This window comes from Opisthocomus hoazin, chromosome 4, assembly GCF_030867145.1.
Source record: "Opisthocomus hoazin isolate bOpiHoa1 chromosome 4, bOpiHoa1.hap1, whole genome shotgun sequence".
Classification (NCBI taxonomy): domain Eukaryota; kingdom Metazoa; phylum Chordata; class Aves; order Opisthocomiformes; family Opisthocomidae; genus Opisthocomus; species Opisthocomus hoazin.
The window spans coordinates 23,102,095-23,126,903 of NC_134417.1; the positions used below are offsets into that span (position 1 = coordinate 23,102,095).

A 24,809-nucleotide genomic window follows, 5' to 3' on the forward strand; every position below is an offset into this window, starting at 1 on the left:
CGCCAAGGGAAGCAAACTGCCCAGCAGCAGAGCTCGCTGCCGCCGCCGGTGCTGCCCGAGGGTGCCGGTTCCAGGGTGAGGACCATGACCTCCCACAGATGAGGAGATGGAGGGCTACCGAATTCGCCATTCACCCAGACGATGCCTTGGTCAGAACAGCAGCAGCCTTCGGCGGCACCAGCGCAGCCTGGCCGAGCGTCAGCTTTCCGGGGGACGGGCTAGCAACCTGGGGTGCATTAGCTCAGCCTAAGCAAAGGTCACACCATGAACTGCCCAACTGCAGCAGCAAACGCTCCCCACAGAGCAGGGCATCACCCCAACGCCCCATCAGAGACCTCCCGCGGGAAACTGGGGGGGCCCACGCCCACCCCCGGCCGCAGCCATGCCACTGACCTGCAGAACGGGGCCGCGCAGAAAGCAGGGCTGTCTTCAATTACGAGCACTCCTGGTAATATCAGAAAGAATTAAAACATTTATTGGGCATAAATATATTACATATACACTACAGATACAGTTAAGTCTTACATACATAGTGTAGTATTTGCAAAATCTATACATTAAAATTGATATGGCAGTTTTAATACAATGCATATGAAATAGTCTAAAATTTACAATACAAGAAAACTTATGATTATTTTTTTCTTTTAAGTTGAAAAGCTTGGAATGTATGTTCCCATAGTGAGGTAAAAACATTTTATTTTTTTCAATTTAAAGAACTGTGCAAGGATAAGGTTCATAGACATTCAGTTAGGGCACTTCTCAATCGGGACACCGAATACTGAGCTACCGTAGCCAACAAACAGGATTAGAAAATGTTTCAAGTTCATAAAGAAAAAGGCAGAACAATACAAAAACACCTCTCTCCTTCCCTAAGGGCTGTAAATATTTAGTGTTTCATTCTACCTTTTTTTTTTGTTTCCATCATTTCTCCGAGGGCAGCGAGCCCCCGGGCTGGACCCAGAGCCTGCTGATGCTGGAGCAGAGGCGCATGGGGCAGGGCCAGGCTTCGGCAAGGGCCGGGGGTCGGCACAGGAATGGTCTGAGATCCGGGATGCTTTAGGCCGGTGTTCATACACCAACGACAACCAAATCACTACGGTAGAATGCACAAACTAAACGAAGGTCAAATTAACTTCTGCAGGGCCAGCCCCACCTCCTGCAGAACACCTCCTCCGACCACCGCAGGGCGGAACTGGGCGTTCTCGTTAGCGTGATTACCAGGGACAGCGAGCGAATTAGCAACGACAGAAGTGCTTCAAGTGTAACTGATTGTTTTTCTTGGCACTTCTGCTCGCTGCTTTTGGTATCATCTGGATTTCAAACTTTCAAAATTCATCAAATCATCTAAACCAAGGTATTTTTTTTTCCTTTTTTTCATTAAAGCAGGTTTTTTTTGAAAAAGGTGTCAAGCTTGGATTTCATAGCAGCACTGCTGAAACAATATTCCAAAAATAAAAAAAGGGAATCTATTCAAATTGCCGGGTTTCCAAACTAGCGGTCTTTTCATTGTTTTAAAAAATACACTCTTTTCCCCTCCACTGAAGACAGCTGCATACGCTTTGATCACAAAATACAGATGCAAGGTCACAAAGTTTCATATCACAAATAAATTTAAATAAGATGTAAATAAATTTGACAAGCCATGACTTTGGCAAAAACAAAAAAATATATATATATTTAGCTCAATGCCATTAGTTTGCAAGGCTAAATTAAACTAATTATAGTCAATAACAAAATACAGAACATTTCTAATATTTGCTACATCTAGAGAGGCACACAGAATAATTCATTGATCTTAGCACTTTCTTTCCAGAGATGATTATGTTTTTGGATACATGTAAACGTTTGAATCACTGATAATGGGATTTTTTTTGGCATTTAATGTACTAGATGCTCCCATCTTCAAGAACACAAGAAAATGTAAGAAGATTAATACTACTAGGAATGCTGCCAGGTAAAAAGTTGACCTAAAGTACAACAGTATAAAACAGCCAAAATATAACATGCTACAGGGAGGGTGGGGAGGGGGATTAGTACATAAGTACACTTTTTATTTTTAATTTTTTTTACAATAAATAAAAGATTGCACTGTAATTGGTATTTAAAGTACTGTATGCAGTATATAGTATAAATAAACCTAAAACAAAAATAATGTTGTTTTTTCCCCATTACTTTGGTTAAGGGAATATTACGCTAGTACAGGACACTGAATCTTAGACGATGGAGACAGAGCACAAAATAGCTAGGACAAAAGCAAAACCAAGTAGCAAAAATATACAAAAACAAGAGGCAGGGAAATACACTGTGTCTGTTGCACCCTTTTGGAATCTGTTTGCACCTCCAGCTCATTTACGTCCCTGAGGTACTCGCACAATGTTGACTTTATATAAATAACCCAATGACTCCAGAGTTAAAAATCTAGTATCTCGATGGATTAAAATGTGTGTCTGGGAAAGGGCAGGCAGGAGGGGACGCTCCCATCAGGGCAGGGACTGCTCCTCTGCAGGGTTCTCGTCTGAATTTTGCCATGCACCAAGTTAATTCAATTCACCCTGTGGTAAGAGTAGCGTAGACACCCATTAAAGATATTCAGAAGAGAGAGATCTGATTTCTGATACCTCCAAGAAAGTTCTATAAAATGGATACCCCTCCAAAAAAAAAAAAAAAGAGAAATCAACTGACAGTAAAGTTTGCTTACATTGAGTGTAAATCTCACCTAATTCAGTAGAGGCAGTAAGCTGTCACCAGCTCTAATCATATCAATCAGGCTGAACATAATAGAATAATATCTAGTATTAGATTAGGAGCAGTTATATACAGTGACAAACAGACAAGTTAAAGCAGCTTTTAAATAGCTGAACATAGGAATAACTAACTATTGCACAATGCCCTCTTACTTAAAATTACTGCTAGGAATCAAAATGGTAAAAAATCTATAATGCTTCATAATTTATATGCAGTTTGGTTATTTGATTTCTTATACAGGCAGTTTATAGTGTTGTAACTGTAAAAATAACATAATCAAAAAGGTTTTTTGACTGCAGGATATTGTTCTGATTTAAATGCACTAAACAGTTAAAATAACAACTTACATTTATCTTGAAAAAAACGGGGCAAATGTAGTGAGTAATTCATAGGCAACATGGCTAATACTGTTCAAGGAAAACCTGGTACTGTTGACTAACACTGTATTCTAGTCTTACCGCTATACACACTTGTGACTAATGTTTAGAAGGAAAAAGAAGAGACAAAAAAGTGACTCATGATTAAAATTTCCTAAATAGTAAGATAAAATAAGAGACTGTACGAACTTCAGTGAAAACAACCAAAACTACGCTGAAAAGGCAAATTGGTGACAATTTTGAAACTGTGAAGTAAAAAAAAAGTCTTGCTTTTGGTATCTGGTTTGCTTGTTTCTCCAGTTTGACCACTTCCTAGTTTTGAATTTCAAAAAGGTGCATCAAAACACTGACTTATCTTTCTTCAAGCTAGAACTGTAAAAACAAGAGAAGTATATAAAATGTATGGTAGAACAAAAGGATTTCAAAAAAAGAAGTATCTGAATAAATGTGTGGATTATAATGCGTAGCATTAGTTAAATTTGTATCTCAAACTTCCATTGAATTCTCTACTTCATAAAGAAGTATTGTAATATACAGGCGAATATAATTGACAAACTTGCAAAGCCAAGCACAATGAGGGCTGCAAACTGTTCATCAGTAGGAATCATGCTCTTCATCTTCGGATCATCTATGCTCCCCATTTCTCCCGCAAGCATGATCTCATTTCGCTGAAGCATAAAGGCAACGGATGGGCTGAAAGGTCCGCTAAGTTCCTGTGAGGTATCCAAGCACCGGCGGCAGACGCAGACGCGAAACCGATAGTCTGTGTTGACTTGAAGGCCTGAGATGTGGAATGTGGTCTCTTCTCCCTTGTACACCTGCAGAAGAAAAGAGCAAGCACAGTCAAATACAAAGAGCAAGACAACCTCCTCCTCCTTTCATAGCACCGAACAATTCTAAAAAGTAGTAACGCTAGATGTTGCAAGGATTTGAGTCAGAAAGTTAGGTCAAGTCTGAGTCTCTCAAGGAAACCCTTCTGCAGCTCTCAAGGGAAGGAACTCACTAAGGTCAGTGCAGGTTCTGGAAAAACAGAGGCACGTGGAGGACTACGGAAGAGATGTCCAACCATACAGAGTCTTCAGCAGAGTCAACACACACAAGGACAGACAAGACTTCAGGCAGTGTATCAACCGTAAGACGTCCTCATCTTCTGTGGGTGTGATAAACGCTACAAACATTCTTCTGCACTCTTAAAATGTGATTCTATGCCTAAAACGTGTAAGACACAAGCACCGGGTTTGGCCCCAAAAGGAAGAAAACCTGCAAACTAAGGTTATTGGAAGACATTCACTGTATAATCATACAATTGGTTACAAGTACTATTTTAATGTACTTTCCCTCACTTTTCTCTCAAGAGTCAGCCATCTTGCCAGAAATTACACTTTCAGAATTGTGGAAACAATAAAATATTATTAAGGTATAACAAAGCTCCTCTTGGTTGCACTGTATTCGGTTCTTCAGCAATCCAAACCCATCAGGTATTTGTGTTAATCAAACGTAGGTACCGCATGACTCAGAGAGCATGACTCACAGTATGAGACAGAAGAGAGAGAACTGGATATCAAAGAGACAGTTCTGTGACTTAATGGAAAAAGACCACTGGAAACACGAACTCTGAAAACAAAATAACCAGTCAACAATTTATGTGGGAGAGGGTTGTTGAAATTGGTATTTTATGAAATGAAAAACGTGCCACAAAGTGCCTATGTCTGCTACAAAAAACCATCCTGAACTTCAGATCCCTTCATTTAGCCAGTTTCCTTCTCCTCGCTGCTGAGAGCATCTCTGCCCTCCCGGAGGCAAGAACTCAACTTAGAAAAGGGTAACAAGAGGGAAATTAAACCTGAGCCAACAGAGAACTTCGTCGGTGTTACTCTGGCGTAAGAAATACAGGAGGAGAAAGCACAGACATGCTCAGCTAAACACCACTGACAGAGTCCCGCTCTCCTGCCCCTGCTTGCCCCTGCGACTCATCCCCCAGCTAAAAAGCCAGTCGCTGGTTTCTGGAGAAGGCCTGGGACAAAAGATCAAGGTTTCTCTTTCATTCATTCTCTCCCCTCCTCTTAAAACTTCCACAGTTTTTCCAAATATGGTTTGAATAATGGTGACTCTGAGCTTCCAGACCAAGTGAACTCCTCTGACTGGCTCATGCTTCTCGGCCCCAAGGCATAAAGCAAGAAGCAACATTTAAATGAAATGATGTTACCTTCCTCAGGTATGCTCAGCATTCACAGGAAGCTCACCCTAGCGCAGGTGACAGGAACACAACAAATCCACACCGTACATCTCTGTGATTAACCACCGCTACGCACTGGTGCCTTTCTTGTCCTCTTTGCTTGTCTTCCAACGTCAACGAGAACTGACGACCCACTAAGTTACAGTAGTAGAGTAATTGCAGGGAAAACAGAACCGCAAGTGCTGTAGTGGTCCACAGAAATCACATGAAGGTTGAAACATCTGTCTGCAAAGCACTCGTCCTCCCTAGAACATTTCTACCACTCTGTTCTCCAGTGGTGGTTCCATTTCTAATACCCACCTGTTGTCGACAACTGCCCCCCACCTCTTCCATCATCAACGCTACACTTTGTAGGTGGCTAATACTTCAGCTTACTCCCAAACAGAAATGACCACGCAAGGAAAAGCTGCATGCATTTGGCATGTGGGTGCAAGTTTAGCGAGTAATTAGCAAAGGATGCACTCTTCCACAGGAACAGAGTCAGGATTGTTCTGCTTGGAGGACTCGACTAAGTCCCATTTCTTTAGACTCTGAGGCACAGTAACTCAAAGCATCCATCCTTACAAAACAACTGTAAACAAGGTATGATTTCTGGTGCTGCTTTAGTTCTTAATTTCATTTCAAAACATACAGTCAGAGGAGCTCTGCATGCCTTTGCCATGAGCAAACCTTTGCAACCAGTATGACCACTTCTAAAACAAAATAAAAATATACAACCTGTCTTTGCATTGAAAAAACACGTCCAGTTAATTGGTTTTTCACTAGTTTTGTTCTGTCAGGGTGCTGAATATTAGTGCAACTGGACGCTAAGTTTAGCTAAATCAAAGACTTGTATCATCAATACAGTCTTAATAAATATAGATGACCCAGGAAAAGGCCAGACAAGTGAGAGAAGAGTGCACCTTTACAGAAATTTTGAAAAATAGTTGAAAGTACACTGAATACATGAATTAATATTCACTAATGATAAAGACAAAACATTTCCCACACTCAAGCTAGGAAGGTGGTGGAAGTTGTCCTGCTCTCCATGGCTCGATGAGTATTTAGCACCAGCAGACCCGTGTCCTTTCTCAGGAACAGGTAAAAAAATATCGTGCTTAACTGTCATTCACTTCTGACAGCAGCCTCTGTACCCTCCACAGTGGGCCCCAGCAAGCACCCTGGAGACCATCCTGGTTTCACTGGGGAACAGTTAATTTTCCTCCCAGTAGCTGCTGTGTTTTGGATTTAGCACGAGAAGAATGTTGATAACACTGATGGTTTTAATTGTTGCTGTGAAATAAAGGACTTTTTCCAGTCTCCCATGTTCAGCTAATGAGCAGGTGTGCAGGAGCTGGGAGGGAGCACAGCCAGGCAGACAGCCAAGCTGCCCAGTGGAAATATTCCATACTGTGGATGGCATGCTCGCGTTATAAATGGGGGTTGGCTGGCAGGCAGGAATAATTTTTTTTCTCTCTCATTTCCGTGAGTTCAAATCCTCTCTTGTCCGGGAGTTTGAACTTTTTCTGTGAGTTTGGTCTTTTTTGGGAGTTTTGCTAAATCCACAAAATTTGCGAGTTCGGGGTTCCACGATTGCTGCTCGGGGACTGGCTGCGTATCAGTCATTGAGTGGTGAGAAAACTGTACTGTATATAGCTTGTTCTGCATATTCATGATTATCATTATTGTAATTATTCTTAGTAGTATTTCCTTTGTTGCCTTAAACTGTCTTAGTATCTCAGCCCACGGGCTTCCCCTTTTGTTCATTCCCCATCCCACTGGGAGGAAGGAGAAGGGTGAGCGAGCAGCTGTCCAGGGCTTCGCTGCGGGGTCAAACCGTGGCACAGACACTGCTGGCTCCAGCTCAATTTATCTTCCCTGCAGTAGTGTCTGTAGGACCAGGCTAAGCCAACGCAGGATGCCCACAAACATATAAGCTTGGTTGTGAACAGTTGCACTCTGTGAATGGACTTCACATACACAACAGAAAAAACCTGACAATTATGTATAAGGTCTTTAACTTTGCTAAACAAATATGAAACCAAATACAACCATATAAAGCAGCATACTTTTTCATATGTAGCACATCATGCTTTGGTGGCCAAGAAGTCAAAGTGGCTATCCCATTTATCACTTTCAGTTCCTAAAAACAGCTCTTCTGTTTAGGCACCCGATAATATAATAAAAACGTGATGAGTTTTTTTGCCTGGCTCCCTCAATGACAATATCATCACAAGTAATAAACTGCTGCTGAAGCCTCTTACGGCATTTGATCCTACTGATCGAGCCAGACAGGTCAGAGAATTCCTGTAGGCAAGTATTTCTCAATTTCACCAATGTCATTAAATAATTGCAAAGTCTTCCATCTTTTCCAAATAATAAAAACAACAGCCACAACTGCCCTATGAGCAACACACTGGAAAGTGTAAGGTAACCTTACCTGCTTGTTGCACTCTATTGCAATGACCAGTGTATTTAATAATTAATAAAAGCCAATTTTGTATGGTGATAAGAAGATCAAGAATCAGAGGCAGGTTTCACTTTATTTAGAAAGTGCACCCACATGAAAAGTTTAATTTCTTCTAAGTCATCTGGCAGATTTCTCTTTAAGAAACTGGCTTATTATTTTACCCAAACGCAAAATCAGCTTCAATCACTCCACCGTTGAGATGCTCATAAACCCCTAAGACTTGTGTGGACAGCCTTAAACCCTAAAGAAAGCCAACAAGAGCCCCTCAGATCACCTTCCGCGAGGTGGGCTGCACTGAAAAACTAACAAAAGGAAATTATTTGCTCCATCTCATGACACAAACCCAGCATCAGGAGGCAGAGAAAACACTCAATGCAAGTAGCGCTAATAACAAATGCCAGCGCGTACTGTACAATTCTGTTGTATTTTGGCACGCAACCAGTACAAGTGCCTTTGACTTGCTATTTAAAATGGAGAAGGAAAACCATTTTTTTGCTTATTAGGGTTTTACAGAAACTAAAAGTGCACTGAGTGTGTTTCAGATACTGTGCGTCTACAGAGCCTGAAACAAAGAAAAAACAATAATAAAAATTAGAGCTTGGTAAGACCAATCCCAGGAGCCCACCTCTCGGCGCAGACCCGAGCAGGCTTCCCACTGCGCTGCTGGGGGATTTTTACACACCCAGTGTATCCTACCTATATCTTTTCTTCTTTTGGAAAGCATCTGGGGACAGTTTTCTCCCAGAAGAGATGTGGCAGAAGCTGACCAAACACCACTGCCTCCAAACTCTCGGAAATTTGAAAGGCAGAACATTTTGCCTCACTGGCAAACCATTTAAGGATAAAGCAGCTTTAAAGCTCAGCTCTCGCGTCCCACGGACAGCTCTTACGAAGAGCTGGCTCCTTGGTGATTTGATCCCCAGAGCTGCTCAGCTGGGAAACTAAAACGTAGGTGGCCGAGTGTTACGACCGTTATCCCAAGCTTCAGCTCCTGCTAGCGCTGCACAACCCACCCTGCTCCCCTAACGCCAGATTAAAACTATGCAAAACTGGAGACAACTTTAACACGCTTTAAAGCGAAGTTCTGACTGAGTAAACTTTGCTAGATGAAAGTGCAAGAAACAGAAAAACAAATCCGGGTGACCGATTCCTGGAATCTGCCGTGATTTACATCCTGATTCGTAAACAAGGAAAATTTAATTTCCTAAAAAGAACTGTCACATGTCATTGCTTTTTTGAAGTATCCAAATAGATAAGGCATACAAACACAAAAAGGAACACATCGCTTTAGAAGCAGGAAAAGAAGTATTTAATATTTTTTTAAACACACATTTTGAGGAGCTGAATTGTTATCTGTTTAGCTCCTGCAAATCCAGTTCTTCAGACAATTCTCTGCAGCGAAATATTTATGTGTTCTCCCAGAGGAGGGCAGGGATGCCTACAGCCCCAGTCTGAGAAAAAGGGCTTTTGAGTGCTTTGAAACCACCTCTGCTAGGTCAGATGGTAGAAAAGCAGTGGCTTTTGGGACGTGGAGGGCTGCACACATCAGGATACAGGGCGAGGGAGACCACTCAGGTGTCATGACCTAGAGAAAAACTATAGCTTTACCCAAAAGCACATCAGCGGCTAATGTTGCAGCAGTAGAAGGAAATGCTGACGTGATTTCGCTTATTTTATAAATTAATGATGACGATTATTTTTTGTAATTTGAATTTGTTTCTGCAACATATGCGAGGTGCAACTATAGACCGGTGGTCTGCTCCTAGGTGTTCCTACATCTCTCGAGAGCTTCATCTCTAGGATGGCGTAACACAGCAATAGATTAATAATGCGCTCAAAATTTGAGTTAACAGATGGCAGTAAGACTTTCTTTTCCCCTATTCATGTTTTATTTCACAATGAGTTTTCTATATTTATTCACTTTAAATATAAACCACAACAGAGAGGTGTAATGATGCCCTACTTCCACAGGCAATTCCGGAAAAATCAGTGCCGTGTGCTGAAGAGCTACACTGTGTGAGTAAGTCACGTGAAACATGGCCACTTATTTCAGGGTGCACCAGACTCTGTGCCAGAATAAAGGGAAGCAGACCACTTCTGCTGAGTCAGCACGAAATGCCCAGGTGGATTTTTCCTTTTATTAATGAAATTAATATGGGAGAGTATCACATTCTGCACCTTCTGAATGGCTTCCTAGCAAAGAGCTTGATCAACGTCTGCAACGTAAAATTTCCCCAGAAACAGGGATCGAGTGTCACATTTGTGCTGCCTGTGTAAGGATTTCTGTGAGATTTCTTCTCGAGTCCAGGGAGACTGTGCTCAACACCATGCCACTCCATGTGCACAACAGTTCCCCACATAGTCATAGGATATAGCTGTGTTTTGAAAACTCAAACACAATCATCATTAAAAAGTTCTAACTCAATAGGATCTTCTTTTTCCAAGCTTTTACTTAGATGAAAAGACTAAAATCTACTGTCTACTAGCATACAATGTCCTTGTCAATAAAACACCATCACACCAATTTAAAAAATATGAGAGTGTGAATGCTAAGGCAGTACCACAAAAGTCGTATTGTCATCTTCCTGGGTTCATCAGAATAACGATACCTTTGTGAAATCTCCTGGGGGAGAAACACAGACATGTATCAAACATTCTCCCATTCCCCACACAAAAAATAGATTGACTGCATCATCATCTTGATTTCTGCCATGCATTACTGACTTCTACAGACGGCAATGCTTAGTAAATGCTTTACCCTTTAATTGGTTTGTTCTGCTCCAGGATATACCTGCACACGAACTCACACTCATCAGCTTTTACTCCTTTAAACACTGAAAGCAAGAATTAGGGCTTTAAGACAAAACGAGGATGTCTCCCATCAGCTGTATTCATCTGCAGTAAATCAATTGGGAGCAGACAGGGAGACGTGGCTCCATGGGTTTGTAACACACCTTCCTAGTTAAAACTGCTCAAGGGCTTGCCCTAAACAGTCACTTTTAAACTGCTGCAAATAAAGTGATCTATTGACACGATTACAGATTTGTAACAGAAAAACAGCTTTATATGTTCGCTGGTTGAAAAATTTCAACTTTAAGATAAATTTAAAAGTAGATTTTTGTTCTATGAAACTCATCTGCGTTTGGGCTGGCATAAAACATGTCGCAGAACAGAGACAACTGTGTCCTGGAGGGTGACTGAAGGTGAAGGCAGCTGAGGATTCACATGTGATAAGGAGTCCTGCATAGCCCACAGATAGCTTGAAATAGCTATTTGTTGCATTTATTTCCATGCCAGGGGTACATAGAAATTTATTTAATGCAGCTATTTTTCTCCTTATCCAGCTACACTATCCTGGTTCTTGCAAAACACACTGGAGACTGCAATGGAAACTCCAGTCACTTAAGACACTGTTCTTTCTCATGGGTGCATTTAATAGCCTGAAAATCTACATTATTTTTCATTTGTGCAACCCTTCAAAGCAATTTGCAAAACTCTTCTAATATAATATGCCCCTTGAGATACATATGCAAACTGTATATGTCACTGGCAGGGAACAAATCAATTTAAAAGTGAATTTCGGACTTGCATTTCAAACATAATTAACGTTATCACTAACACTACTTTTCAGCTGAATAGTAGCGAGTGATAACATGCATGCCACAGCAAAGGTAAACTGAAATGCATTAGCCACAAAATCACTGAAAGACATTTATATATTTTATCTTCTATTCACATAATAGGAGCTAAGAGCATGCAGGTAGCTCCTGCAGCTCAGCTAACGGACAGCAAGCAGAGATGTGCCCCAGTGCTCAGAAGACACCCGCATTCTGGATGAAGACAAATCATTTTGATGGGTGAAACTGATTTCTGGGAAGGTGAAACAGTGGCACTCTCCCTCTTTTCCATGGCTGGTTATCAGCCAGCCCAGCTACAGAAGTCACAGTGTCAGCTTTGAGCATCCCAGCCAGGAGCTGCTTCTAGTGAGCTACTTGTGAAAACTCAAGCAAAACACCCCTCCGCAGGGTCATGCCTCATGAGAAATGAAGATCTTCAACAAAAGACCCTGAAGGTATTTTTTATTTCCTTTATCGCTGGGTTTTTCATACCACAATTTCTTGACTGTGAAGATAAAGCCACCATTGACTTTAGAGGAACATGAAGCCATGCCCAATTCTCCCCAAGGAGATCCAGAACATTTTACGCTGAAGCTATGACTACTAAAGCTGGATGTGGGGTTATACATCAAGGCTACCTCATAAATCAGGCAACAGCAAAATGGATCCACTTATCCACCTGTCACTGACATTAGGAGGCCAACACAGCACACAGAGGTTTTTTTTTTAACTATACCAGCATCAAAAGTGTTTCCTGACAAAAACAATAGGTTTCTGAATCGTCAGCATCCACATGAATTGTCTTGCATTTATATTATTTTTGATTATTCATTAATTCACAGTAACACTCAAAAATAGACTGAAGAGGAGCAAAGACACAGTTGCAAAGAAAGCAGTACCTCAATCATAGTTTTAGGAGTTTTTTTAAGGTTTAACAGATCTCATTCTCTAATTCGGACTTATTTGGAATTTGTATGACAATGAAAGAAAGGACAGGGAGAAGACAGGGCACAGGCAAAGTGCACTGTAAATCGCACAGTCAGAGGTGTGACAGATGAAATAAAAAGATCTAGCTGTGAATGAGTTGTTCTGTTTCAGGTGCTCTGGGGAAATGTCCGCTTGTGATCTCTAATCAAGATAGACAAGGAAAGACCAATCAGCCCTACTTCACTCACTTTGTTTCCACCATGCAAGAAAGGACAGAGTTTTCTGTGGGGCAGCTGATATACAGCAGCTACACATCCATGCATCGAAACCTTAGACAGGAATGGGATGGCTGAACAAACCAGTTAAAAGTTGTGTACTTGACTGAAATCCTTGATGGAGGGTCTTGGAACTGGCTTGGTGAACAAGGAAGATAATCTACCTACTTCATCTTCACATCTTCAGACAACAGTTAGCACCAGCCAGCTCAGAAGAAAGCATGGGTGGACAAAACTGTAGCTTTTCAAAGGTTAGTTCAGTTAGAAACAGTGATTAACTATGGACAGAGCACAAATCACTCCAACAGGATAACGATGTTCTGTATACTCCCTCGGGGGAGAAAACAACCTATTACAGCCCTTAATTTTGACTCAGCCTTCACCAAAGTTCACCTGACACATCACTGTATGGTGTAATTCGATACAGTAGAAAGCAGCAGCACAGGGAATGTTCAAAAACATTTCCATTATGTCACCAATTTAGCAATATTAAAATGAGGCCATTTTCCTACCTGCTTGTATTCAGATTCTCTTCCAACCAGTACCTGCAGAACGTAACCAACAGGATCTCCCTTCATGGGTGGGACCGTTTCCCAGGTAATTTCGCAGGCATTTCCTCCCAACTGTGTCACTCGAGGGGCTACAATAAAATCAATTGCATTCACATTTAACACAAAGATGGCATTGAAATCTTACTCATTTTACGTGTGTTGTAATATATACAAGAACATTTTAAAAAGAGAACTTCGGGACATCCAAGGGGTTCGTAGCACATAATCTGTACTGTATTTATATGGCCAAAAAAATCAAATTGCCTTCACCACTGGATGAAAGAAGTAAAACTCTTCAGTCACTCAAAAGTCTCATATATTTAAGCAGTTCAGGCTACTTGTGGTATTAAACAATAACAAACTATCCACAGAAAACTGGGTGAAATTTAGGGCTCCTAAGAAGTTTACTGTAGGACCCCGATCACTTCTGCAGAAGGACACTCAGCTGTTAGAGCAGCTCTCAGCTGTCAGCTGTGTGAGCCGCTAGAAAGCGGCAGTGGATGTGATAGAAAACTTTGAACTTTTAAAATTCAATTGCAATGATGTGCACTGATCTTTCCAAAGCAGAAACCAATGCATGAATCACATTGGCACTAATAAAAGCAGCAATTTTGTGATGTTCTAAGCAAACACCTGTATCAGTGGAGACGCCTGCATATTCCTCCCATGCTACACGTCATTGAAAGAGAGGAATAATATCAAACATTTCATTCAGGAAAAACAGGAGAAGGAATGTGACAAGGAATGCTAAATAATCTTCTGCACTAGAGATTAAGTCCAGCCTGGAAAGCAAAAGTACAAGCATAAATTTAAAGACTTGGTCTCGTATCTAATTCTGAGCCTGACATTCAGATGATCAGACCAGATCTTTCTCGCCAGGCTTACACTAGTACTTTCAGTAGAACTCTGAAGAAATGCAGTCTGTCAGCTGTCACCATGCTGCAGTCCTTTGGGAAGGATCTCTCACCAGCTGAAAGCCAAAAGTCACCGTACGATGCCCGATGGCAAGCCTGCAGGTCAGCTGAGCAGAGCACTACCAGCGGCAGCGTGTTTCTATGCACAGCTAAGCATCTGCCACTGGAAGGCATCAGCACAACTGTGACAGCATCCAGGGTCCACCAACCATCCGGCAGAGCAAGCAAGCACATGAGCAAAAAATGAAACAGGTAGAAAAAATGGCGCTGAATGCTTTACTGGGGGGTTAACGTGTGCACATGGCAAGGACATGAGCTTGTTAAAGGCAATCTAGATTCCCAACCCTACGAAAACAGACACTGGGAGAGTCTATCAAAGAAACAAATGCTGCTGCTGCTGCATACATTACGTGAATTTTAGACTGATTTGTTACCACCCAAGAGGAACACACGAATCGTACGTGGACCCAAATGTAATCAATATCCATTTGCTTCTCTCTGCGCATCTGCCAGTGTTGAGACTCATAATAGATGCCTTCATCTCAGCTGACAACAACATTCTCAATTAATTTCCCTCCTCCTTCCATCCCTCACCCCGATGCACGTAGGTTTTGATCTGATGCTTATAAAACACTGCCATTAACAACTATGCTATTTTAGGGTTGGCATCACTAAGTGAGTAATCAGAATACAGAAGACTAAATATGTGCTTCTGACACACGGAAAACTGCACTAAGCTTATCACTTACATTCCTTTGTATTGCTCCAAACACAGAACTGAATCAACAGTATAATTTTGCCTCAACAGATCTGTTTTCACTATAGCATTACCTCCCCACGACAGTGTTCACTAATGCAGTTTTTGTTGTGCCCTTTTCTCTGTTACAGCCAGTGTTTTGTCATGCACCTGTGATCCCAGCCCACACACGACCCGGTATTTGCGCCAACCACTTGATACTCAGTCCGGGGCATGAGTCACACATTTAACAGGAACTAAATGGGCACACAGGGAGTTCAAAACAAAAACCTAGGTGAGATCTGAATTTTATAAAATGGATTTCTATCCAACAAAATGAAAATGTGACTACAGTGCATGCATGCCAGCATCCGTGTGCTAGTTTTATCCACTTAATGCAGTTAAGAGAAGCAATGGCAATGGGTTGGCGGTTGCACTTGATGATCTTCGAGGTCTTTTCCAACCTTAATGATTCTGTGATTCTGTAACACAGAGCCAGGACCCGCAAGTGACACGTGCCTGTGCCCAGGCACCCCGACAGCTCGCAGCTGCTACAGCTGTGAAGCACACCCTCCCTGCTATGCCAGCCTGATCCACCTACACGAGCTCCCTTCGCTGCGCTGGGTCACGTATCTTACAGCTGCGGAATAGAGTCAAGCAGGATAATTCACTGTTGACTGTGTTTACCCTTGAACTTTACATCAAACACATACAGATATCTTCTCCCAGAAATAGCGCTGAAACAAACGCCAAAACCCAGGGGGTACCCAGGGAGAGACGAAGGTGGTGAAGCCAGTCTCCCAGCCTTCCCTCTGCGCTCCAGAGTGTTGTTCTTCCTGGGGGCGACTCAGAGCAGCTAACCTAGGGACCAGGGGAGTCACACCCCAGCAGTGTTCTCCCCTCTCTCATTTTTTGATCATGAACGGTGTCAAAATCACCAAAGCCAGTTTTAAATACAGTGGAGCAAACGAAACCTCTCTGACAAACTAACGGTTGCTGTTTCTCACAGTAAATGGTACCAAGGAGTTGTATGCACACAGGACAAAAAGGTGCATCTGATTTCAGCTCGGTTTATCTGAGAGCCGATACAGTGAATTCGCTGCCTTCAGAATAGTTGTCCTTGGAAGGAAGCAGCAAAATTACTTAGGGCAAGATTTACAATAGTAAAAGATGTTTCACTACAAAACTTCATTTAATTAGGCCTTTTGTTCTTCTAGTGGAACACATGCTAAGTGAGCTAAAGAATCTAACACTTTATGTATGTGAAATATGTTACTAATTAATAACATTAAAATTAATATTATCAATAAAATCAATGTTATTAATTTTATAAATTAATTAAACTAAATTTAGAAATTCAAGGAAAAGTAACTCTGAAGTGCTGAGCAGAACATCACCTACACAACTAAAAACAACATTAAACTTTACTAAAGCTTAAGGTGGTATGTGCACACATCTACTGCAGCTGTTATGTCCCTTAGAGAAGTGCTGTGGTAATTCAGAGCAATCCCCAGGTAAACATTACTGTTAGCAGAAGCATTTTAACAGTTTATGTATAACAGTGGCTGGTGTAACATTTCTATTGTTTATATGAATTTTTTGGTGATAAATTAGCTTCCCACCATAATGTAACTTCACAATTGACAGAAATATACAAGCAGCACAAACTGATTTTTCATATGACATTGCATACTTACGTCAACACTTACAAGCTCACTGCATACTTACCATTTACTGAAATAATTATGTATTACTTACATATATGCAAAGTAAAAAAATCTATTTCATACCTTTGATTGCAGGTGGGACTGACTTCGTTGTGCAGAAGGTACATATTTCTGAGAAAGGTCCCTCCCCAGCATCATTGACCGCCTGTATTCTGAACGAGTAACAAGTGGATTCCATCAGCCTCTGTATCTTGTATGTATGACTTGGTCCCCTATAAATTGGAATAAACCTGGAAACAACAAAAACGAGAGTATGTAGCTACACTGGAGTGGCACTGACATTTCTGGCTTGCACACATACTGGTGCAAGGTATTCATATTGTGAAGATCGGCACAGTGTGCTTTGCAGAGCTGTTAAAGGCTCTAACACACTAACAACAATTAGTAGGTTAGGGAAAGCCAAAGTTCACTGCCCCCTCTGCAACTAATACTTACCTTGCAAAATGATTACGTGAATTATCAGGAAAAACATCTGTCAATGCACTTCCTACTACCTAGCAATCAAAACGGACTCGACCTGTGTTCTGTTACGATACACTGTGTGTGCTGCTGGTTTAAAAGTATGTTTAAAACAAGATTAATAGTTCGAATCTTTTATTGCTTGATTTGGACATTATTTGCACATTAAGACCCAAAGACCACAACTTACAGTCACCCGTGCCATCTTAAGCCAGAGAAACTTTATTTAAATCAGAACACATGGACTGCATAATACTTGTGTAATACATCACACGGTTCTCAGTTCTGAAGAGTTTACAGACTGAAGACAGCCAAACAGCAGAGACAGAGCAGATTCAGAGAGAATACATGGTGGCCTGAGTGAAAAGGCGCAGGGGAAGCATGGCTATAGTGAGTGGACTACAGAGGATGGAAAAGGATGCCAGCTTGGGAGCTCTGGGGGCCACTCGTGCTGACAGCTCTGCTCAAGAGCAGGCTAAGAAGAAGAAAAAGACACGGCACGGATGAAGAGGCTGACAAAACACATCCACTGACAAGAACAAACAACAGCACACACAAACTTGTCCAACAATGTAATGCAGAACAAAACCAATGTCACTTAAAAAAAAAAAAAAAAAGGAAAAAAGTACATATTGCTAGAGAGAATCTGACTTCTATTTTCAATTGCTCTGCTCAGACAAATGCTTTTCAGTAACAGTCATATGTTAGCCCGCAATTTCTAATGGAGATCCTGCCCCCCGGGTGCTGAGAAAAGTAGGGATAAGGGTAAATAAAGAGGAAGCACCCAGCATCTTGCATAACCTGCTCAGCTTCCACTGGGAAAAAAAGTCTTACATGAAATAGTTCTGGATCTGGAGAACATAAAATTCAACACATCAGATCACATAGGTTTTTTTGATCATTTAATACACTTACTCAAATATCTTAACCACTTCAGCAGATCTTAAATTGCCACGAAGCCAACAAAGAGATTTGGTTTTGATGACCCTGTCTAGGTGCTAGCTTCATCCTGGATAATAAGTCCTCTGGCTTTGCATGACATACACAGTATAACCAATTTGAGCATTTCAAAGAAACTGGGGCTGTCATTAGTTCTCAGGGACAGAAATCCATTCACATTACATTATGATTGAAATCCACAGAAGTAGAAACAGAGAGATCAAGAATCATCTGTAATAAAAAGAAACGTTCAGGTAATATAAATTGCTGGAAATGTTCTCTGAGGACTACTGTGATTTACTACCCCCACCAAGTTTTAGTGAGCCCCTCACCTTGACTGGAAATCAATGATCTATATGCCCACAAGCTTTTAAGAGGAGATTTTAGAGCTAATTTCCAAAGAAGAATTTTTTTTTTTTCAATCTTATGCTTACACACTTTTAAGGACTGCCTTGAGGCTCATGTAAGCAGCTATGGCACATTTCAAGAGACTGCCATGGACCTGTTCTCATGGAATAAAGTTTCTTGGGATTCCCTGCGTGATGAACGAAACACATGTATTTAGGACAGCATTAAGACTGAAGACACAAGACTATCATCTCTCTCTTCCGCTCCACTTCTTGTAGCTCAGTCGGGCAGCTGGCTCAGAAACCACTGCAGTACTTGGAGAAGAGCTGAGACTTGTCTCTGACCCTGACCCAAGGGCAACAGATAGCACAAAAGATGCAATGCAGTATTTTAGACTAATGTCCTCTTAATCTCTGGAGCTAGAAAAGCAAGGGAGGATAAATACACCTTACCAGATACCACACAAGCACACCTGTACCCTAGCTTGCGCTTACGGTACACTTGCTGGCTGTATTTACATGGTGAACACCAATGACTTAGTCCTGAATTACACTTTCACCTTTTGAATACGATTAAGGTTTCATAACACTGAAAATGTGATCTAGCGAAACACTTGAGCTCCTCCTGTCATTTGGGAATTGGACTGATGCTCCCATCGGATTTCCATCTCTACCCCTTTTTACTTCTCTAACTCAAAACACATCTGTAATGAAAGCAAAAACCATTATGGAAAAGCTTGCATCTGTGCTCAATACACAAGACTGTAATGGAAGCACACTTCAGCTTCTGAGATTCAACCATCTTTGAAGCAAGAGGGCTTCCAATTTTGGAAGAAGAAAGGCTGATGACTAAGGCAATCAAATCCAATTGCTGTTAGGCTTTACTATGACAATAATGCTTTGTCACCGTGTCTGAAGATCCAGATCATGATGTAAGAAACATAATGAAGATGAAACATTTTAACTTCAAAATACTAGTGATTTTTTGATAATAATGTAGGTTATTTCTCATGTCTAAAGTAGGTACATTATACTACTCCAGGATTATTTCTGTTCCTTTTAAAAATAGTGTAGTTATTTGATGCAGATGGCTACAGACTTGGAGCAATATATCCTACAATCCTTTTTCAGTCTCCTAGGTTTTCTGCTGAAGGACCGCAATGAACTTAAAGTTGAGTCAATCAGTGTGATTGCATATTGCTACTGTGATGTATGAATACATTAAAAATTGTCTAAAGGAAGATAAATTGTTCATATTCTTGCAAGTTTGTTTTTACAATCTAAAGATTTTAGATTAAAAACTAAACCTAGTTTAATAAGCACGTTTAAATGTGAGGTCTATATACCTCTGCCTTCTTGGCAAGCCTGACATTGTTCACTGTGCTTTATCTGGGCACTGTTCCACACATTTTCTTAAGAATAAGCCAGCTTCGAGCTTGTTTGCAAGGAATTAATCTCTTATGCATTTAAAAGTTGACTTGATCTGCGTATGGAAAAGCTCCCATATTCTCTATCTCTTTCTCACCTTCTTCCAGCCCCTACTCGGTTCTCCATCTGAACATGGACAATGAGGTTTCCTTCTCAGATGCTGTGGGGTGCCATAAACATGGTCATTAACAAGGCACAGCCATCAAAAAAAATCTTTCTGGCTTTTCAGAGTGATAGCTGAAGTACATTGCGAGGGTGGATTTTTTCTACACCCCACTTCGCTCACCTAACAAAACTTTACGTCATTCATAAACCAAACGTGAGCAGACTCAAGTCCCAGTCTCCATGGCGCAGCAACTCATCCTGCACATCAGGCCGTGAGAGGTGGGAGGCTTGTGGGGCAGCCGGGTGCAGGGCTTGAGAGCCTCCTCCATGCCTCCTCCCCGCACGGCGAGGCTGGAGCGCAGGGATGGGCACACAGTTGAATGTGACCGAAACACTGCAGTGTGACTAACTGCTCCTTCTTGTCCCTTCAATCAAAGCGGATACGCTTTTAGGTGCAACGTTGAAAAGGTTCGTTTAAACTTTAGTGAAATTGTGCCCAAATACTAACATGCTGATGTTTGCGGAAAAGGTCCCATACGCCTGCCCCAGCCTCCCCGAGCTGGCTGTTCCCATCCCCACGCTGCTCCTTCAGTACCAACATTTACAGGGCTAAAGGAGAACTGGATTTGAGAACTGACAGAGGTTAAAGATCTCCATAAACTGGCAGGCTTATACTGGATCAGTTCCTTAGCTTGTCCAATGTCACGTTAGGACAGCTGTACTGGTAAAACTTTGGGGATAGTACAGGGACCCAAGTGGTTTAAACAAGCCAGAAGTGCTCCTGTTCCTCTGCAGGAACACACTTCTAGAAATGTGTGTTCACTTTAGTTTCTCATTTCTTCACCACTCTCCCCTTCCAAGATAGACAAAACGGAAACACAAAACATGCTCAAGCATGTCTCAACCAAGATGCGTCCATTCTCCAACCTCTGCCTGCTCAGACCGTTCGTGGGGATTGCTGAAGTGTGCTAATAAGCACCAAGAAATTGTCCGTTCCAAGAGGTTTGCCCAGCTGAATTTAGAAGACAGTAGGCTGGTCTTGAACTTAGGCTACCTTAAACTGGTACCCTGTCTCTGCGAAAAGACTGACCCTACGGGTTAATGGCATTCTTAATACAGTTGCATTATTTTTTTTTTTAAAGTTTGCACCATTGACAAGTAAATCAGTATTATTCAAATTTAACATGCTGCGACGTTGCCTCTCCTCTCCAGTAAAGTAACAGCAGAAACAGAAAAGAAAACAACCTTCTCCAAGGAAGGAGACACTCTCCAGAGGCTACTTTGCCCTCATCTCACTCAAGCAATCCCAATTCTCCCCCTCCCAGACATTCTCATGTCGGTCACGGATTATTCATTTACCTACAAGCAGTGGAGGAGAGAGAACACAATGTCCTGGAACGACTGTTTGGGAGACATCACTGCTGTTAGTTTTTCATCAATACCTTTTTATCCTCAGTGAGGATCTTCCTGGAAATGTTTTACATGTTGCACCTATTTTGTTTCCTCCACTCCAGTCACTTCCAGTCGAGCAGAGGAATATGAATGTACTCGCTCTACCTCCTCTCGTTAGTTCCCAGCACATTTTAATCAGCAGGTTCCCTTTCAAACTCTAAGGTTTTGTTAATATTTCAGCAACCCGTTTGTCCTTACAACAATGTAATTTGAAAGAAAAACTACCATACAGCACTAAATAAGACCGCAATCTTTAGCCAGGTACAAAGGCTAAAAGAGCCATCCGAACTATCCTGTTACCGTCTCCCAGAAAAATGCGGGGATCTGCCATGATTTTGGCTGGAGAGAAATCATTAACCCAGCACTGGTCCGACCTGGCAACCCGGGGCTTCATCTCAGCCTACGTGGGCAACTGCATAATTAGAAGTGAAAGTGCATGAATTTCACAAACCAACAGCTCTTTTAGTATCAGTATCGCAACATCCCTGTTATCTCCAGAATTATAGCTCCCACTTGCTTTTTTAGACTGTTCCTCTACTTTGTTCAAAGAACATTATCTAACACTCCTTGATTTCTGGGATCTTCTTTCCCCGCCAGCAGCTCCCTACATCGCAAGGTAGCACCCCGGAAAGTAAACCTTCAAAACCAAACCAAACCATGTAATTTATCCCTTGAGATAAAGAACTTCCTTTTTTTTTTTTTTTTTAAATGGATTTTTTTTTTTTTTCCTTGAGCAGAAAACAAAGCTGTTCAGCCTCTCTGCTGGGCACAGCTTCTCCGGAGTTCCCGCCCCTGCACGTCATGTCATGAACTAATACCTCTCACACACCTTTGTGCCTGACAAATTTGGTGGTCTTCTACGATGGAGTTACTGCATTGATGGATAAGGGATGTCACCTAACTGGACTTCAGCAAAGCATTTGACACTATCGCACATGGCATCCGTGTCTCTAACCTGGAGACACATGGATTTGATGGATGGACCACTTGGTGGATAAGGAATTGGCTGGATGGTCGCACTCCAAGAGTCAATGGCTCGGTGTCCAAGTGGAGACCAGTGATGAGTGGTGTTCCTCAGGGGCAGATATTGGCACTAGCACTGTTTAACATCTTTGTCAGTGACATGGACAGTGGATCGTATGCACCCTCAGCAAGCTTGCTGACAACACTAAGCTGAGTGGTGCGGTCAACACCCATGAGGGAAGGGATGCCATCCAGAGGGACCTTGACAGGCTTGAGAGATGGGCCTGTGTGAACCTCATGAAGTTCAACCAGGCCAAGTGCACATGAGTCGGGGCAATCCCAAGCACAAATACAGGCTGGGCGGAGAATGGATTGAGAGAAGCCCTGAGGAGAAGGACTTGGGGGTGCTGGGTGACAAAAAGCTGGACATGATCCAACAATGTGTGCTGGCAGCCCTGAAGGCCAACCGTCTCCTGGGCTACATCCCCAGCAGCATGGGCAGCAGGGTGAGGGAGGGGATTCTGCTCCTCTGCTCTGCTCTGGTGAGACCCCCCTGGGAGTCCTGTGTCCAGCTCTGGAGCCCTCAGCACAGGACAGAGCTGGACCTGTTGGAGCGGGACCAGATGAGGCCACCGCAATGATCCGAGGGCTGGAGCACCTCTGCTGTGAGGAAAGGCTGAGAGAGGTGGGGCTGCTGAACGTGGAGAAGAGAAGGCTCCAGGGAGACCTTAGAGCAGCCTGCCAGTACCTGAAGGGGCCTACATGAAAGCCAGAGAGGGATTTTTTACAAGCGCACGTAGTGATAGGGCAAGGGGTAATGTCTTCAAGCCGAAAGAGGGTAGGTTTAGATTAGATATAAGGAAGAAATTCTTTACAACGAGCGTGGTGAGGCCCTGGCACAGGTTGCCCAGAGAGGTGGTCGATGCCCCATCCCTGGAAATATTCAAGGTCAGGTTGGATGGGGCTTGCAGCAATCGGGTCTAGAGGAAGGTGTCCCTGCCCATGGCAGGGGGGTTGGAATTAGATGATCTATAAGGTCTCTTCCAACCCAAACCATTCTATGATTCTGTGACAACATGCTAACTTGTCCTTCCCCAGCCATAAGCACCTTGAGATCTCTCTCTGATCCACGCCTTGAGTATAGGGTGGATTTTTATTCTGTCAAACTGGCAGAGATACAGGAGTAATTTCAACACACAATTTTTAAAACTTCTGCTATATTTCAGAATCTTCAGCATCCCGCACCTACCAGTGCTCCTCTAACCAGCACCAGGCTGACCCAATCTTCTCAGTGCTGCTAGGTGAATGCTCACTTTGGGGCACCTTTCCAAGCCACTCTTTGGCATCATCTTCTGCGGGTAGGTGCTGAGCAAAGGGCAAAAAAGTTTTGTGCTCCCACAACCTCTGCCAACCCTGACTTCCAGCCCTGAAGTGAGTTGTGGACCAAACAGATGGGACGCCTTGGCCTCTCTGATCTGAATATCTGTTTTCTAGAAGATACCTTTTGGAAAGCTTATAATGTATGCTTGTTCATCATATGTTTAGAAACTAAACTCCACAATGCACCGTCAACAGAATTTTTGTTTACAGGCATAATAATAATATTAGGACCCACCAAAGGAGGCAACTTATCCTTCTTTATACTTAGAAATGCAAAAGTAAGTGGAGAGCAGAAAAAGGCAGGAAGAGAAGTGGTAACACTCAGATGGGAAGAGTTTTGTTTTCTTCGGTTAATTACCTTGCACATCCACAGGCTAGATAAAGAGTACTTGTAGCCCAAAATTGATTTTTAGCTTGCTTCTACTAGATCACCTTTCATCTGCTGCTGAATTTGAGCACGTAAACCATATTTACCACAGACAGTCACTTGTCAGATAACTGGAATTATTGAAAATGGAGATGCTTTAACCTACAGAAGCTCCCCCATAGCGAGAAAAATGTTTTCTGGAAGGAGCTTCTGGGCACATTCGGGAGGAATGAAGACAGACCAGCAAAGTGCCTGACAGATGATTCCTCTGTGCAGCCACATCAGAGCCAAGGAACAGATAGGAAGGACAATACCGATCACAACTTAATGTGAATTAACAGCGTTTGAATGAAAGATCTGGGAGAAATTAGGGAGAACATCCAATGGCCTGCTGAAACTATACAGTCAGGAAGAACTAGATTACTAAGCAGTTACCAATATCATGGCTTGCCATAGCAATGTGTTAATAATTAACAGTAGATACAAACAAGGGTGGGCCTAACAAAGCTAAAACCAAACGAGAACAAAGCACAGTTCAACAGTAGCAAACTAACGCTCTTGCAGCCATAAGCATTTTTATCTTCCTTGTGCAGCTTTACAACCCGCTCTCCTAGCATGGCAGCAACTAACGGCATCTATGAACCCTAAAAGGAAACTCACGCAGCATGTCACGTTCACAGCTCTTTACTGACGTGACAGTCTCCGTAACCTGCTTTGGCAAAGCTCGCTAAGGAAGTCAAGCATAGTCTCTAGTTTACCAACTTCAGCAAAATGAAGTTGGAACCTAAAGATGTGCTCTTGGACAACTGGCCAAC

The 24,809-nt window shown here is 42.2% G+C and overlaps 1 protein-coding gene across 1 annotated transcript in view; it reads right to left on the bottom strand.

Moving 5' to 3' along the window:
- Positions 1-483: 483 nt before the first annotated feature.
- Positions 484-24,809, bottom strand: part of FNDC3B (fibronectin type III domain containing 3B) — a 218,093-nt gene continuing 193,767 nt past the window's right edge. The window contains exons 24-26 of the mRNA XM_075418319.1: positions 16,618-16,784; positions 13,139-13,266; positions 484-3,940 (exon numbers count right to left, since the gene is read on the bottom strand). Coding sequence (XP_075274434.1) covers positions 3,629-3,940; positions 13,139-13,266; positions 16,618-16,784 — 607 coding nt within the window. The 3' untranslated portion in view covers positions 484-3,628. The remainder of the gene's footprint in view (positions 3,941-13,138; positions 13,267-16,617; positions 16,785-24,809) is intronic.